The 18,693-nt window shown below is 37.6% G+C and overlaps 1 protein-coding gene across 1 annotated transcript in view; it reads left to right on the forward strand.

The window, feature by feature from the left end:
* Tfap2d (transcription factor AP-2 delta) overlaps window positions 1–18,693 on the forward strand; it is a 55,212-nt gene that overhangs the window by 12,012 nt on the left and 24,507 nt on the right. Inside the window, exons 4-5 of the mRNA XM_021170917.1 lie at window positions 4,161–4,326; window positions 4,491–4,609. Of these exons, the coding sequence (XP_021026576.1) occupies window positions 4,161–4,326; window positions 4,491–4,609 (285 nt within the window). The remainder of the gene's footprint in view (window positions 1–4,160; window positions 4,327–4,490; window positions 4,610–18,693) is intronic.

Consider the following 18,693-nt stretch of genomic DNA (forward strand, 5'->3'; position numbering starts at 1 on the left):
TAACCCACTGGGAAGAAAGATATCAGGTTCCCCAAGTTGATGTAAACTCTACAAGTTGCCCAATCTTTAGCCAGAATAAGAGAGTTCCCCAAGGCTGCAACGATGCCACGTATCAAAGCAACAGAAATTCCCTTTAAAGATTCCGTGACATAAAAAATAAAAGAGTGTAGAGTTGATGGATAATCCTGAATACAAAATAAATCCTTGAGGCAATTTGTGTGTGCATAAAGCATATTCTTAATATGCAGCCCATGTAACTTACCTAATACATGCTATTTTAGCATAAACCAGAAGCCCAAGATGGATGGAGGAGCAAAAATACTCAGGGCCTGTAGAGTTCACAGATGGCTAGGTAGCTTACCCAGAGCGTGTACTGGCAATGAATAGTTGCACTCAACCAAGCCAAAGGGTGATAGATTCTCAGTGCAGGCAAACTAGGTTTAATTCATTTTTCAAAATTTATAACCATTTTTTCTCTCTAAACTGGGTTTCTAACCAATGGATTACTAAGTATAAGAAAAGTCTAAAATTGTACTGTCCCACACTTTCCTAGCCGGGGGGAAAATGCTCAGACACTTAAGACTAATTCTTTAGGATTCCTCTTTGCAAAATACTGGCTATTGTACAAGGAGAGATGCTCAATGTTATGTCTGCTTCTGATTCATAGTGACTTGAGGAGGTAGGGGCCCTCTTTGGGGAGAAGAGTAGATGGATATTGTATTTTCACATTTATCTATTGTATATTCACATTTATCTTTTCAATAAAATTTCTTTTATTGAAATTACCTTTAGTTAATTTCATGAGCCTTTGGATCATTCAACTTTTGAGAGGTGACTCTCATTTCTTCTTAAAGACATTTTGTATATATAAGTACAAAGTACAATAATTAATTAAAGTGACTAAGTGGCTAGATAAGAATCTGTGAAATCTTACTAGCAGTTTTGCTATTACTATTACTTTTGAAACCCTGAAGAAATTCAAAGTGGGAAAGAATTAGTAAATTTGCATTTTCTAGCTGCTCAGAAGGTAATTTACAGTTTTTTTTTTGTTATGTTTGCTTTTTGTTTTTTTTTTTGTTTGTTTGTTTTTTTAACTTTAAGACAGGGACTTTAGTTTTACAATTGACAGAACTTCTGACCTCTTAGTCATTAAAACCTAGGGCTTGTTTCCAGAAAATGGCATGAGGAATTTGTTGCAATGGACAGAAGATTTAGCCAAGGATGCCTTGGCATTGTATCCTCCCCTCTTTTATATCAGTGAAACACTAGGGCTTATAAACGAGTTCAAAATCATTAAGGGAGGAAGACCTTTGACTATTGGCAATTTCAAATGGAACTTAGGTAGGAGGTTATTTAATGGAGCACAGGCAACTTCTCAGTGGCTATGCTACTGAAAGGACTAAAATCCATTTCCCAGGACACATTAGTTGACAATAGTTCCTTGGAGACAGGCGAGGCCTCATGAATGGCTCCCTTGCCCATACTCTGGTAAATAGTACCCTACCTATGTTCACTGTAATTAAATACTAAACTCAATGGATAACACAGAGAGAGTAGGAGTGGGGAGAAAGAGAGGATGCTGATCAGGGAAGGTAATAGGGGCAAACATGACTACAATTCATTAAGAATGTGAATGCAACTGTCAAAGAAAAATAATTTAAGAAAAAGAAAGCAACATGGGTCCTTATAAAGCCACTCAGAAGAATTTTAAACATCACCAGGATGTAAACATTTTAATATTATTTCTTCCAGGTAGGGAAGAGATCCTTTTACATATTTTAGTGTCCTCCCAGGTTTTCTTAGGTGATGTGTCCAGGGAACACCCCTGAGACTGACAATCAGAGAGAGGGTCCTTGCTGTAACTGCTTCTCTGTATTTATTGGTTGAAGATAATAGGGGCATATTCTAGCCCAATATGTCTCAGACTTTAATGAGTCTGAGCAGCATCTGTCTTTCTTTGAAACACTGCAGATCGGGAACCAAGAAGGGATCTAAGGTCCCACACTTGGTACAAGTTTCTTCCTAGAAACCTAATATAGATCTCACTCTTAGGAAATGGATTTTAGACAACACTCATCTGCATTTCTCCTTTTCTAATTTCATATTTCTCACTTCCTTTCCCTCCCTGCCTAGTTTTTGGACAAATAACTTAAGCTTACCTACAACTAATTCGAGAGAATTCAAAAATGCATGGTCAGAAAAGACAGTTGTGAAGGATTAAAGAGGTAGCTTCATGCTCTCAGACAGGACCTGGATTCCTTCCCCAAAACTACAGCAAGCAACTCCCAATTGCCCATGACTCCAGTTCCACAGCACCTGACACCCTCTTTTTGCCTCCTCAGAACACTTTGCAGAAAATCAGAAAATATTTTTTTCCCTTAAGAAAAGATCCAGGAGGTGGTGGTGCACACCTTTAATCCGAGCACTTGGGAGGCAGAGGCCGGCAGATCAAGGCCAGCCTGGTCTAGAGAGAGAATCCCAGGACAATCAAGGTTACACAGAAAAACCCTTTCTAAAAGAAAACCACACCAAATCAAGCCAATAAGACAAACAAACAAACAAAAAAGGAAAAGAAATGGGGAAAAGAGTTTTGAATGTGAATTTGGCAATGAATCTTGAAAACTATGCCCTCAGAGGTCTTGGAGCATATGAAGGTATCCATACATCCCAAGATCCCATCATCTTTGCAAGGTAGGCTTTAGTGGAGGGTTTTTGCAGCAAGTTAGGAATTGGGCATTAAGAAACTGTGACCAGTCATGTTCCTCTTTGAGTCTCCAAGTGTGTTTTAGTCAGTGGGAGCTGCCTTAGGTTAGGGAATTAGGTGTGCTATTTCTATGGGAATGTAAGGCTCAAGAGGCTCTGACAAACTTGGAGTGAGAGATCTTCTGCTCCAGTAATTCTATCATGGCAAATTCTCCCTCCGGTGATGCTGCTCTTCCTGGTTACTGATGCAATGCAGCCTAGTGGCAGTGGTGAAGCAGCCATCATAAGCATAGTAGTCATATTTAACGCAGGTGACGGCTGACACTGAACTTTATATTGGGTTTGATACCTGTGCTGACAGTGCAGATTGAAGTATGCTGCCCAGATTTGACGGGATTGTCACCTGCATTTTTTTTTGAATTTACACATTTTTAAATTTTTTTTTAAAATTTTATCTTCGGCATCTCCTTTGCATTTTTCCTTTTTTCTTTTTTTTTTTTGCACATTTTTATTAGATATTTTCTTTATATACATTTCAAATTTCAAATGCTATCCTGAAAGTTCCCTATACCCTCCCCCTGCCATGCTCCCCTACCTACACTCCCGCTTCCTGGCCCTGGCATTCCCCTGTACTAGGGCATATGATCTTCCCAATACCAAGGGCCTCTCCTCCCATTGATGGCTGACTAGGCCATCCTCTGCTACATATGCAACTAGAGACACCATCTCTGGGGATAATGGTTAGTTCATATTGTTGTTCCACCTATAGGGTTGCAGACCCCTTCGGCTCCTTGGGTGCTTTCTTGAGCTTCTCCATTGGGGGCCCTGTGTTCCATCTTATAGATGACTGTGAGCATCCACTTCTGTATTTGCCAGGCACTGGCATAGCCTCATACAAGACAGCTATACCAGGGTCCCTTCATCAAAAACTTACTGGCATATGCAATAGTGTCTGGGTTTGTCACCTGCATTTTTGATGATGAGCAGGTGATTTTGATAGTGTACATAAAGGCTGGCGACTTTAGCTCATGGACAGGTGAAGGAAGAAAACAATTTATAAACATTTTGGGAAAAGGAAAGCACACATCACAGGTTTCTGTCTCTTCTGTGTATGTGCACAAGCACATGTAACTGTAAACCAATAACTACTTTCCTGAGGTTAAGTTTTGATTTGGGGGCATTAATGTACGGATGCATTTCTTGATGTACTAATGTTAAAATTAATAATATAGAGGAGACCTATGTTCTAGAGGGTGCTGATTTTGTCTGGAATGACAGTGGTACACACAGATTCATTTTATGTGTGATACACAAAATCCTAATTAGTACATGGAGAGATATCTTCTGAGTAGCTTGAAATATTGGTGGATAAACAAGTGTTGCCAAGCATCTCTTGATATGGTCTGCTTCTCACAGAGCTGTACTCTTTATTAACATATACATTTTTCTCTCCCAAGGTGGCACCTGTGTAGTCAACCCCACAGACTTGTTTTGCTCAGTTCCCGGTCGTTTGTCTCTTCTCAGTTCTACTTCCAAATACAAGGTGACTATCGCTGAGGTAAAGAGGCGCCTCTCACCACCCGAGTGCCTCAATGCTTCACTTCTGGGAGGCATTCTGAGGAGGTAAGCTGGAGCTGTGCCCTGCCATCCTGTCTCTGGTAACCAAGCTGATATAACTCCATCTTTTTTATATTCTATTGAATGTGGTATTCCCTGTGAGGTCAAACTGTCTCACAATTTCTTCAAAGTGTTGTCTAAACAAACGACTTTTATTTGAATTTGGACAGAGCAAAATCCAAGAATGGTGGTCGTTGCCTGAGAGAAAAACTGGATAGGCTTGGCCTAAACTTGCCAGCTGGAAGACGGAAAGCAGCCAACGTTACCTTGCTCACTTCTTTAGTTGAAGGTATGACTTTCATGTTCATCGAGGAAATACTAAAACAGTGGTTACAGTGCTGCAAGCCTTGGTTAATTTTACTGTTTTACAGCAGGCTTGTTAAGGGTAATAGTTAACAATTATAGGAGAGTTTCCTGATTAAATTTGATGTTAATTAACTTTGCCTCAGTTAAAAACATCGCTAATTCGTGGGATCAGTCAATCACCATGCTGATCTTGGCAATCATAGGGAAGACAGAATAAAGCAGTGGAAGATGTGTGATACTTCTCCAAGCGTTTCTCGGATAACAGCAGCAAAAACCTGGCCACAGTCTTCTCTCATTATTAGCTTAGGGTCTGAATGAATCTAGTTTAATCCATTGCAACTCGGTACAAGATCCATGGGGTAAACAAACTTAGGAGGCTGATAATGTTATTGGGCCTGAAAGCAGACTTCATTAAACATTATAGACAATCTTGACAGGGCTTCACTGAGAGGCTCTAGCTGATTTGGCACTCAGTAGAGAACTGCCTGCTTCTGACTCCCAAATGCTGGCATTAACGGTGGGAACCACCATCCCTAGAAGCTTGGAGATATAATTTAAAGCCCATTGAAATCCGTGCCTCGGAGAGGGTAAACTGAGTCAGGCAGAGTTTGGGATTAGGAAGTGCTACACACAAGGAGATGGAAACATAGTGCCAAGAGTTGCTGTTTCTCTCCTATTTCCTCCTTTGTTTCTTCTGAATGGACTAAACTGTACATTTTCATAAAATCTTCTACTCAGGAGCAGCTTCATGGGGTTTTGAATGCCAGAGGAAAACTCTTCAAAACAAAATCTAGAATAGTATTGTTTTAAAGATAAGTGGTGGATGGCTTCTTTTTTCTTGACAGGTGTTCTAAGAACACATCTGTGAGACTTTAGGTGCACCAGTTAGCTTCTGTCTACGATGCTATGGGGCATGGGGAGTGAAAAGCATAAGTTATCACACTGACTTTTCCTACAGTCTAAGTGTGAAACATCTATTTGTTTAACATTAGGAATTTCTATGATTGTAGCCAGACACTGAGCGCGCAATAGTAATCTAGCATATAGGAGACACTGGTAGGAGGCCAGCCTGGACTACATAGTTATTTCCAGTATACCTTTGGTTACTGAGCAAAATATTTTTAACAAAACAAACAAACAAAACAAAACTTAAAGGAAAGTATATTGACTGTATTATTAACACTTGTCTTGGCAAAAATAGTTTTGTTCATTCTGTAATCAATAATGTAATCAAAATTGTCTTTGCTTCTGTTTTCATTAGCTGGTTTTGGTTTTGTTTGGTTCAGTGTTTTTTTTTAAGGTAAGGTCTCATGGTATAGGAAACATTAGCCTGAAACATCAATCCTCCTGCCTCAACCTCCTGAATGATTAGATTATAGGTACCCATCAGCCAGTTCAGCTTCGTAGCCGTTATCTTTGCATCCCGCCTTAAAAGTAAATAACAACAGCAACCACAGCAATAAGACTTTGGCAGCAAACATTTCAATTTAATCCAAGTTACTCTTAAAGAGTGGTCATCGCTGACCATAAATCTGAGCTATGAAGTGGTCCAAAATCTAGACCTTTTGAATTCTAACATGATACTTAAAAGTTTGGGGTTCTGAATTACTTTGTATTTAAAATTTCAGGTTAGAGATATTCAATTAGTAATTTCATGCAAGTGGGCTTGAGCACTGTGGGTAAAGGAGAGTTGGCCTGTGCCTTATCCTGATTCTTGCTTTGTGTTTACTGCTGATGAAAGCTGATCTGTGATAGAGACGTCATACTTACTATCTGTTGCGGCCGGCCAGCAGCTCGCCACATATATGTGCTGGCAAGAGTAGAGCGAGGATAAATGAAACAAAAACAAAGCAGTAAGAAACGGACTAATTATGAACTAAAATGGATGTAGCTCCCTGATCATTTTAAGAAAAACCTTTTTACTTGTTTGTTTGTTTATTTATCTATTTATTGTTTTTGTCTGGTAGTTTTATTTTTGTTTTTGTTTGTCAAGACTGTTTCTCTGTGTAGTCCTAGCTGTCCTAGAACTCACTCTGTAGGCCAAGCTGCCCTCAAATCAGAGATCTGCCTGCCTCTATCTCCAGAGTTCTGGGATTAAAGGCATGTATCACCCCCACCTGGCTTGGTGGTTGTTCTTAATAGAGAAAACAATTAGATGTAATACCACAGGTTTGAGAATCACATAAATGATAGACTGTGAGTATTTCATTTCCTTCCCAGAAATTCTCAAGGTATTTTATCTTACAATTGTCTATTCACTTTCTCTTTTTAATTTTAAGATTTATTTATTTTTATTTAATGCATATGAGTGTCTTTCCTGAATATATATGTATGTACTGTGTGTGTGATTTGGTACCTGGTGAGATTACAAAAGGGCGTTGGGTCCCCTGGAATTGGAGTTACAGAAAGTCATGAATAATTGTCAAGAGTGCTAAGAGTCACACCTTGGCTCTCTGGAAGAGGAGCCATTTCTCTCAACTGTTGACCCATCTCATCAGCTCCTCTATCAGTTTTCTTTTCAACCTATAATTTTGTGGAAAAGATTACAATATTTCTCCACTATTGTTCATTCACATCTGCCCTTTATCCTCCAGATTTTCTGCATTATTCAGGCATACATCATCATGATCAGGAGCTAACTACCCACTGTTGCAGAGCTAGTTGTTTAAGAGTATTGAAGGAAGTGGTGATGTAGTCACGGCTGCCCATCACTTTTTTCTTACCTACACTCCTGCACTCATCAGCATTTAGCATAGGAGGGAAGTTCTGTTCACAGAGTGGAAGGCTTTATGGATCAGTCTGGCAAAGCCTCACATAGCATTGTCGGTCAACCTCTGGGGTTCTGGAACACCGCTGATTTAAGTTGTTTGATAGAAATGCCTAGAAGAGCAGTTGTTAAGCAGTGGTTAAATCCTCCTTTTTCCCTCTTCTTTTCTTCCTCCTCATCTTTCTGCCCGCCCACTTCTCTCAACAGTGTGGAGTCTCGGCAAAAGAAATATTTTATTTCCAAAGACTGTACATAATTTCCCTTCAGTCTTTGTTAGATGGAACCCGTGTAATTGTTGCTGACATCTTTAGCTTCAAATCTGTAAATTTCCAGACCTGCCCTGTTTCCAACCTAACAGGAACTGTAAAACCTGGTGTTTTTCTTTGAAGTATTATGAAATAAAACAACAAAAATTTTCACTCTGTGGCAAATATTTCATTGATAATCCTGAGACCATTCAGTTTGCTGACTAGAGTACCTGTTCTTATCAATGAATGGCTAATTTAAAAATGAAGTTCAAAGAAAAGAAAACAAACAAAACCAAAACAAACAAATAAAAAACCCCACTATCTCCTTGACCTTCTAAGAGTAATCTCATTATTAAAACTGGTATTAAAGTTAGGATGGTTAGTTTACCTGGCTGGGCCCCATTTTCCTCATTAATAAACACAGTGTCTAATATAACTAGGGGAATTCTAGTTGTTACACCCCATATTGCTCCTTGGTGGTTAGCAACTTAACGCAATGGCATCTTGTTTTGTCCTGGCCACAGTTTGACACATTCCTCATTAGTAATCCCCCTCTCTATCTGAGTCTCAACAGGGACTAAGAACCCAGAGTTCTTTTGTCTATAATTGCACACCTCTCTGGGTCCTAAGAGTCTTTTAATATATCCTTAAAAGAGGAAAGAAATGGAATCTACCATATTACCCCTTCTTCTGTTTATTACTGCTAAATTTGTGAAAATTGATCACTTGATCATACCTGGGTGTAGGGGTAAACTTGGGCTGTAGTTGTAAATCTCTCTCTCTCTCTCTCTCTCTCTCTCTCTCTCTCTCTCTCTCTCTCTCTCTCTGAGAAGAGACATCTCCACAATAACTCACAAAAATATGAAGAAAAGAGCTTAGTAACCAAGGGTTGTAACATGGCAGGTAGAGTTGCCTGTCATTGAGACTCATGACCTGATTGATATCATAGCTTGCAGAAGTATGCAACAGCAAGCATGCCCCCTCCCATCCACACAGAATAAAAACTTTAAATGTGATAAATGTCTTTACTAAGAATATTTTATCAGAAGACAAAGTTTTGAAAGTCGATGAGCATATTTATCCAACACCACATTGTATGACTTTTGTATAATTAATGATGTTAGCATCAGTTAGACAATTGGAACCAGAATGGCACAAGAGTACCTAAGGAAGATTAAATATCACACTCTAGTTTTCCTTCACCTACACCTCAGAAAGTGTTAAGAGTGTGGCTTCTAGGGATGACTAAGCCAGTGAAATGTCATATCTACCTATCACCTACTACAGGGAGGCACATCAGTTATCATAAGTGTTCTTAGGTATGAAGCAGCAGCAGTGGCAGCATCATACTCATAAGGTCTTGGTGAAGATCCACCACAATACCTTCAAACCCATGAGCTTGATGAGCAGCCCAATCAAGAAAACTAAAGCGAAGAGATTAACTGTTCTGTATAGGATCATAGAGTTGTAGACCACAGGAATATGGGTCCAGTTCTTCAGCTTTGCAAACCCAAAGTCTGTTTTCCATTTTGACTTCCATTATGGTGAACTGCCGTAAACTTGATTCTTAATTTGAAAGAAAGAGCAAGATAGAGGCTGCAGTCCATGATTGCCTTGCACAGTGCCCCACTGTTCCTGTGAATGGTAAGCAGACATGACTGCCTCTCTCTTACCCATCACGAATGATAAGCTTGTAAAAATCTTGGTAAATCTTCTGCCGCTTAATTTCCTCAAGTAAGAATAGCACTGATGGTGATTTATCCTTCTAATTTGAAGTAATCCGTAGCATTATTTAGAGTTACCGATGAACTTTACAAAACTCTTCCACTGAAAATGTTATAAAACTGTATCTTTAAAATACGTGGGAAAATGCATGTTTGTGTGTGTATGTTGTTTGTGTAATTGTATGTATGGTGCTTGTATGGGCCTGTGTATGCATGTGTGTGTGTGTGTGTGTGTGTGTGTGTGTGTGTGTTTGAACACATATGCAGAATTCAGAGAATAACCCCATGATGGTGCTTATGATCCAGCTTGTTTGCAACCTAGTCAATGAACTTCCAGATATTCTCCTGTTTCCACCTGCCTTCTTGCCATGGGAATGTTGGGATTGAAGACATGTGCTGTACTATCTGCCTTTATTTCCATTCTAGTCATCCAAAGTGCTATCTGTTCTCTTCCACCGTGGTCCCTATACCAACTGAGGCATTGCCCCAGCTTAATAGAAGCAACTCATCATCGATATCTTGTCTCCTCTGTCTTTGATCCTGAGACTATGTTACTGCATTTCCAATAATGAAGGAAACATAACATAACCTACACAACAGAAAATTCTTTCCTGTAGGCAGGAGAGCTGGCCAGGGAAGTCTCTAGGTGTCTACGATGTTTTACTTTAGAAAGAAATCCTTGTGATTTAAAGAAAAAACCCTCTAGAATCATTGTACCTGTGTATTAGTGGATAACATTTTTTCAATCTACGTTCAACACTGATCACATACCTAAAGAGTTTATGAGCGATGGTCACATAGGCATGGACAATATGGGCTTATTTTGGTAAATAAGGCTAAAATATTAGCCTTGAATGACCACTGCATATGTGTATCTAAAAGGGTAGCCATCCACCAGACAGCTCCTTCACAGGCCTTTCACTCTTCCCCATTAATCCCACCCTATGATACATGTGGTCACCTTCATTCCAAAGCTGTATGTGATGTAGAAAGTGAGGCTGTTATAGCTCTGGTTGACGTTCACTTTAGTTACACAACCACCAGGAAGAACAGTAAGTAAGGGACCCTAGTTTTCCCTTTTGCACATAGAGAATCTGGCACTGCCATGTCTTTGAGGGCATAATTTTGCATTTCAAAGCTAACAGTGGAATTGACTTCAATATATTTAATTATAACACAACTTAGGTTAGTCACTCATTGTAAGGCCTCTTTTGACTTTTTCTTTTTAGAGCAATGAGAATTAAAGATAAATTTCTTCTTAGCACAAGAGCAATCCTAAAAAGGAGACTCTGCTTTAACAACTGGTAATTAGGTAATAATTAACTATCATTATGTAATATCTCAGGACTTTTTTTCCAGATTCATTAATTGGTCTCAGTAACTTATTCATCTGTAGGATATGACAGGTACATCGATATCACTTGGATATTGTATCCTTAAATGTCTCCTTACTTGCTACTCTCTTGGTTTCTCTTTTTACTCCTCTTCATTTCAATATTTTAATCAGTTTTGTGGTGAGGGAAGGTATGTGTGTATAGATGAGGAGAAACAGAATACTACACAATTTCATCTGTGCTTGAAACTTGTACAAGCAAGTTCCTACTCACAGAGAATGTTAATGTATGTGTGAAGCTCTTGGTCTCAGTCTTTGATCCATTGCTCATTTTCACTCTTGCAATAGGGAGGAATATGAAAAATTCACATCTTTACAATTGTCTTAGTTAGGGTTTTACTGCTGTGAACAGACACCATGACCAAGGCAACTCTTTTTTTTCCAAGACAGAGTTTCTCTGTATAGCCCTGGCTGTCCTGGAACTCACTTTGTAGACCAGGCTGGCCTCAAACTCAGAAATCTGCCTGCCTCTGCCTCCCAAGTGCTGGGATTAAAGGCATGCTCCACCACGCCTGGCTTCCAAAGCAACTCTTAAAAGGACAACAGTTAATTGGGGTTCACTTACAGGTTCAGAGTTTCAGTCCATTATCATCAATGTAGAAACATGGCAGTGTCTGAGCAGGCATGGTGCAGGAGGAGCTGAGAGTTCTACATCTTCATCTGAAGTCTGCAAGTGGAAGACTGACTTCTAGGCAGCTAGGGTGAGGGTCTTATAGCCCACATCCACAGGGATCTACTCCAATAGGGCCACATCTTCTAATAATGCCACTCCCTGGGCCGGCATATACAAACCATCACAATGTTTTCTAGGTTTTTTTTTTCTTTCCTCATTTTAAAACTTCTGCTTTTCAAAGGCTGTATCTCTGATAATGGGCTGTTCAAACACTTAATTTCTGATTATTTTCTATTTCTTACATTTATCAAAAGGCATAGGTCTTTAATCAAATCATAGATTTTATTGAAATATCAGAATCTTATAACTGTCTAAATTTCACAATAAGGAAAATCATTGAGTTCAGAATGAAACCTTTCTAAGAACAGGATTTGCTTCTTAATTAATATATTTTAAAATAGACAACGCATGAACATGATATAAAATCTAAATATTACAAGGGGGTATATGCTCTGTTTCAAGACAGTCACTTCCTTTCACAGAAGAAAACAAGCACAATTTGTCCTTCTGCTTCATTCCAAGGATATAAGTATGTGTGTATTTACTTTATTTTTAAACAAAATTACAGTATTCTATGACATGAATTGTGCCTTATGTTTTAGTACTTAGTCTCAATGGTTATTCTTTTTCCTAGTAGATATGAGTTGTTGGTTCTTTCAACCATTGATGACATTACATTGAGTAAACACATTACAATTTATTTTTATTTTTTTAATTATTTCTTTTATTTTTGCAGTATTCCCCTCTTCCCTTTATGTCTTCCAAACCCTCCCATATTCTTTTCCTTGCTGCCTTTCAAATCCATGGGATTATTTTTCACTAATTGTTTTTTACAGACAAGTAACATTATATAAATTAAACTTGTTGTACTGATGTATTTTGGAAAACACACTACAGTTTAATGAGTCTTCTACTTAATATGTCTAAAGCATTTTTAGTTTTGACCATTAAATAGTGCTACAATGAATAGGCTCCTGCTTGTACGCTTATACAGACACTAAAGAACATTTATGATAAATTCCTAGGAACAATGTTTCAGAGGCAAAGGATAATGCACCTGCAGCTTTGATAAACTATAAGCAGTTTATTCTCAGTCACTGTTATAAACATGGGTAAAACGTTTGCATGGTAGTGCCTCCCTGTGCTTTTACAGAAAAGATGTGAGTTCAACTTCTTAGTGTTTGCTAATTTGATGGATTGAAAAAAATCTCTCTCTTAAAATTTAGGCTCAATACAGGCTTAGATGTATGAGCTGTACTTTCTATACACCAACTTTTCACAGTCAGTATATAGGGTAACTTTCCATATTTTTAAAACATAGCAAAGTTGATTGTTGCAAACTTCCTTATCACCCTCCCTCCAGATTTCATTTATTCACTGTTACAAGGCTTTTATTGCTTGTTTATACCCTTCATTAAAATTAATTATTGTCTGCTAATTTCAGGCATATATATATATATATATACATATATATGTATATATACACATATATAATGTTCTTTAATTATAATCCCTATCCCATTATCCTCTTTTCTTCTAACCATGTTCAGGCATTTGTCATGCCAGATGATATGATTGTATTTCTCATGTAATTTTTGAAATTTCAGTTTTGACTTTAGTACATTGAAAAGGGCCCTCTAGTTTCAAAAATCACAAAAGCATCATTCTTTGTTTTTAAAAATTACTTTATAGTTTTACTTTTTATACTTAAACCTTTGATCCATCTGGGATTTGCTTTGTTGTTGGATCTATGGTATAGATCCAACTTTAATTCTTTCCAGATGGCCACCCAGTTGTCCCAACACCTTTTATTGATAATTCATCATTTCCCTACTAATTTGAAAAACAAGCTACATCTTCCAATTACATTTCTTAATATTTTATAAGTAGAACGATGTCTTTGTTTCCCTTATGCTATTTTTGTTCTTATTACTGTGTTTCCTTGCTTCTTTCCAGAACTGATATACTAGCCACATATGCCAGTCCCTTGTGAACATATAGCTAGATAGAACTCGTAATTTATTAGTGACTCTTCCGATGTAACCCACAGACCCGTTATACAGGAGAATATGTGTAGTCCATCTGCATCGTGCTTTCTCATCCTCTTAGGGGAAAGATTGTTGTGGGTTTTTTTTTTGTTGTTTTTGTTTTTTTGTTGTTGTTGTTTTATATTTGTTTATTTATGTATGTAAGTACACTGTAGCTGTCTTCAGACACACAAGAAGAGGACATCAGATCCCATTACAGATAGTTGTGGGCCACCATGTGGTTGTGGGGGGTTGCAGAGGGACCTCTGGAAGAACAGTCAGTGCTCTTAATGGCTGAGTCGTCTCTCCAGCCCAAGGACAGAGATTTTCAACCACAGCTGAAGAGAACTACTTTAGGAGTTTTTGCAAAACGCTCAAGCCATAATACCAGAGCTTAACTAATATTTGTGAAATGTAGTGTTTTGTTTTGTTTTTTTTCCTTCCTTTTTTTAAAAGCAAAAATGTGAGTTAGAATTATAGCAAGGGTTCAGAAACTATGTCTTCAAGTGTGCTTGTTTTATTAAATGGCCCCACTGACATAATGATAGACTCTTATTTACATTAGTTTGTAGTATGTAGCCAATGTTTCTAGCAAGTTTCTCTTTTTTTTCTTTTGTGTTCTATTTGTTGGAATGCCTCGCATGACTGCTATGATTAACTGATAAAATATTTGAGCAACTGGTTGTCATAGATCAGGTATTCTGATAATTACAGGGCATTGAAGAAGGTGCAGAACTATTACTTTAGGAAATACAATGTAGGCATTTGAAAACATTCATCATTTACCTAGGGAAATTGTCAGATTATGAGACATGTAGCTATGGCAGTGAGGTCGTGTTATAGACTGCATTCCCTTCATTAAAATCTTGAACACAGAGTAGAAATGTCTGCTTGGTGCTTCAGCTCGAGGATTCAATTGAAATTTCAAATTATAAGAAAATGTATTTGAAGAGCCCCTGCAGTGCAGATCTGCCTGTGATCATGGTCACTTATGAGTCTGAGGCAGAAGAGTGACAAAGTTCAGGACCTGCCTTAGTTACAGAAAGAATTCAAGGCCAGATTTGACAATTCAGTGAGAGCCCATCTCAAAAAGGAAAGGGGAATAGGGCCGAGGATAGTGCTCAGTGCTCGAATACTTCCCTAGAATGCAGAAGGTCTTAGGTTGAACCCCCAGTCCTGTGGAAGAGAAAGAGGAATGTATTAATGTAAAGATTTGGATCTTGTTAAATTTACAAAAAGATACTCCTTGAAATAATCTGCTCTTTCACCACACAGAAAAATTAGATTGAAATCATAGATATGTGACCAATATTTAAAATATATGAGTTTTACCTTTATTTAATGCCATTAGATGATGCAATAGTAAATTAGATCTAATAATTTGGTAATAATATTACAAAGACAAGTGGTAAAGATTTTCTAAAGAATTCCAAACAAAAGCACCATTTCACCTAGACCATTGTTCAAGATTTAGTTCTAAAATGTACATTTTCCCGAGGATACAATTATTTTAGAGAAAAATTCTTCACAACAACACACATTTGAAAACTCAGTTGTACTTACTTCTAATTTAAAAGTAACTCCAGGAGCTGGAAAGACGGATATGCAATTAAAAGCACGTACACCTTTTCTAGAAGACAAGAGCTCTTTCCCTCACTCACATCAAACATCATAAGGCCGCCTATAACTCCTTATAGGAAGGAAATCCCATGCCTTCTTCTGGCCTCCTGTCTCCCAGAAACACATGGCATATACTTACAAAAACACACATGCATATAAGGGAACAAAAATAAATCTTTGAAACTAATAAATTTAGACCCATTTCTTTTAAAATTCCAAATTTCAGTACAGCAGCCAATTGACTTTTCACCAGAAAATACTTTGCCATTAGCTTTCCACTTAATTTTTTTCTAATGTTTTCTCCCAAAATTTTACTTTTGCTGTCATGTATGCAAAACTGAATCTGAGAGACATGGTGAGCAAGATGCATGCTGATGTTCTTGCCATGCTTTGGAAGCCATCTGTACCTGCCTTTTAACACGATCATTTCAGACTTTGCTACCTAAAACATTGAATTGTCACTCTGTAAGTTCACATTTCAAAGATGGACATGGGTTACCGGTTGGCACATACATCCTAAAGCCTGTTTTGCAAGCATTAATCTCATTAGCGTAGACTTCCAAACTGAGAAGCTCTTGAGATGAAATAAAATTAATCTAGTTTTTAAGTTAGCATGTTGCTGCTTACACTTAAAAGGTTGATGTCAGAATAACATAATAAATTGAAATAAACAGAAAGTTTAAACCCTCTCAGAACCCCAGCACCTTATTTCATCCTTGGAGAAGGAAGGCGTCTGTAGCCACTTATGTGAGTAGGAGGGGAAATGTTTTTGGTCCTTCTTAGGATGATCTTAGAGTCAGAGAAACACATGTATTGTTATTTGCAGAAATCAATCAAAACTCAGAGAAGCTTATCCATATACTTTTCCTACCGTAAGGTTTGTTTTTCTTGAGCCCGTTGACACGAAAGCATCTGCTAGAAAGAATTGTACTTTATGGATTTTCTTGTTTTTGAAGACTGTGTCTTTTAATCGACGGATCCGTTATTTGTTGATTCTCAGATTGTCACACACAAGGCTTTCGTGCAGTGATATACACATTTTAACTACATATCAGAATGTCTTCACTTGCCACTTCTTTGATGTAGCATCACTATACATCCTGTGACAATGTTACACTGCGAGCAATGGAAAGCAGTAAACAGAAGTAGGGGAAGGGAAGATCTGGCTGTCAGTATAAATGTAAATAGCAGCTGTTCACCTCATACTGTTTTAAAAACTACCACAGAGTAGAGCTTTGCATAAAATGAGATAAATCATCAAAGAATTGGGTCTCAGCACAAAACTCAAGGGGCATATTGCAGTCTTCCAATTTGTACTAGTTAGCTATGTAAAGGGTTCTCAACCTGTAGGTTGTGACCCCTTTTAACCCCTTTCCACAGGATCATCAGAAAACACAGATATTTACATTATAATTCAAAACAGTAGCAAAATTGCTGTTATGAAGTAGCAATGAAAATAATCTTATGGTTGGGGGTCACCACAAACACAAGGGTTGTAGCATTAGAGAGGTTGGGGGGTCATTGAGTATGTAATAGTGTATTAAAACATTACTTAAGTACCTGCTTCTGTGTGAATGATGGACTGTGCATCTAATCTGACATATGCAACTTTGCTTGCTATATAGAGCTGGAAGGCAGCATACCCACACTGTCATTGTGCTGTTTTGAAATGACCTTTGCATGTTTCTTAAGAACTGCAAGTTTCCCCCTTGAAATGTAAATAAAGAAAATATATAATAAAAGGGGGGGGACTAAGAAACAAAACAAAAAAAAAATACTAGATAAGTATTGAATGGATTTTAAAAAGAAGACGAAGAACTGCAAGTTTATCTTCTGGTCAGGTGCAATAGCCTTGGCTCCAACTTTAACATTTCTATCTCCAAGTGTGAAATTTCACAAGTAATCCATTTTATCATTTTTCTAGTAAAAGTAAGCACTCTACATGGCATTGCTATGTCCTTTAAAAAATCTTTATTTCAATTATTGCAAATATGCATACATCTTCTTCCTGAATCGGTTAGAGTGATAAACTGCTGGGAATCAACGTTTTTAAATGCTGCTAGTTCATTATAGCACCATCAAAACAATTAAATATTAACTAAATTAATTTATTATTAATTAAATTAATTGATTAAATGTTAATTAAATATAAATATAAATTAAATACTCAAAATATTAAATATTGAGAATAAAGAAACCCTTTATATTTATTCATCACATCTCTGTTTTAAATGGAGTAAATGATATTTTCTAAAGTACAGATAAAAATATACATACAAGTCTCAGCATTCCTCATTTGTAGAGTGTGGGGCATGCCTTAGTCAGCTAATTCACACAATGATGTTACTTCAATGATAAGCTTACTTCATTGAGCTTTTTTCGTATTGATTTAGGGTCTTTTGCAGTCTTATATTGGAAGGAGAGAAATGTTTATAAAAATGCAACATTAGAGAAGAAAATCACTAGTAATATTGGCATTTATTGATAAAAAATTTTTAAACATATTTACACCATTGAAACTGCCTACTTTTTTTTTTCTAACATTGACTGATACTCATTCACATTGAAAATTCCATGCAGGTTCCCAACTACATCTGTGAATCAAATACAGCGGGTTACTTGGATGTTCAAATGCTCTTTCCTGAAATAGGCAAAACCAATTCCCTCCAAAACAAAAAACTTTTAGAAAATATGTATTTTCAGCCTGAATTGTGTGTGTAGGGGCATGCACATGAGCACTGGCGTCTGAGGAGTCTGGAACAGGGTGTGGGATCTCCAAGGGCTGGAGTTACAGGCAGGTATGAATCACCCCGAATGGGTGCTGGCAAAGACTTCCAGCCTTTGTGAGAGTAATGTGCATGCACAACTGCTCAGCCTCTCTGAGAGGTCGGCCTGTTCATGTCTAGCCAGTAGATATGAAGTATGTAAATAAGAGTGAAGGTGCATCTTAGCGGGACGAATGCTTTCCTAGCATGTGCCCAAACCTGACTTGATATTCTCTCTCTCTCTCGTTCCTTGTCGGACACCCAACATATATACACATCATACCAACAAGTCATGATTAAAGCGTCTCTAGTCTGTGTCTCTTATTTAGCACATTTTGGAGGGAAAGCTCATGAGACTAAATATAGAACCCCAGTTAGTTATATACATATGGATACTTTTGAGAGACTCAAGAAATTTAGAATTTCCTCTGAAAATAACATGGATAGAGTTGTAGTATAATAAAATGACACATGACAGAGATTATGAAAAATAGATACATGGGCTTTTTTTATTGTAAAATTCTTTCAACTTTTCTGTACACTTTTTAAAAATGTGCTTGAGAAAAAAAGTTGACTAGAATTTTCAGTTGTAAGAAAGCTTAAGAGATGGACTGGAGAGATGGCTCAGAGGTTAAGAGCAATATCTGCTCTTCCAGAGGTCCTGAGTTCAATTCCTAGCAACCACTTGGTGGCTCACAACCATCTATAATGAGATCTGGTGCCTTCTTCTGGCCTGCAGGCAAACATGCAGGCAGAATGCTGTATACATAATAAACAAATTTAAAAGAAGAAAGAAAGAAAGAAAGAAAGAAAGAAAGAAAGAAAGAAAGAAAGAAAGAAAGAAAGAAAG

Source organism: Mus caroli, chromosome 1 (assembly GCF_900094665.2).
Source record: "Mus caroli chromosome 1, CAROLI_EIJ_v1.1, whole genome shotgun sequence".
Classification (NCBI taxonomy): Eukaryota; Metazoa; Chordata; class Mammalia; order Rodentia; family Muridae; genus Mus; species Mus caroli.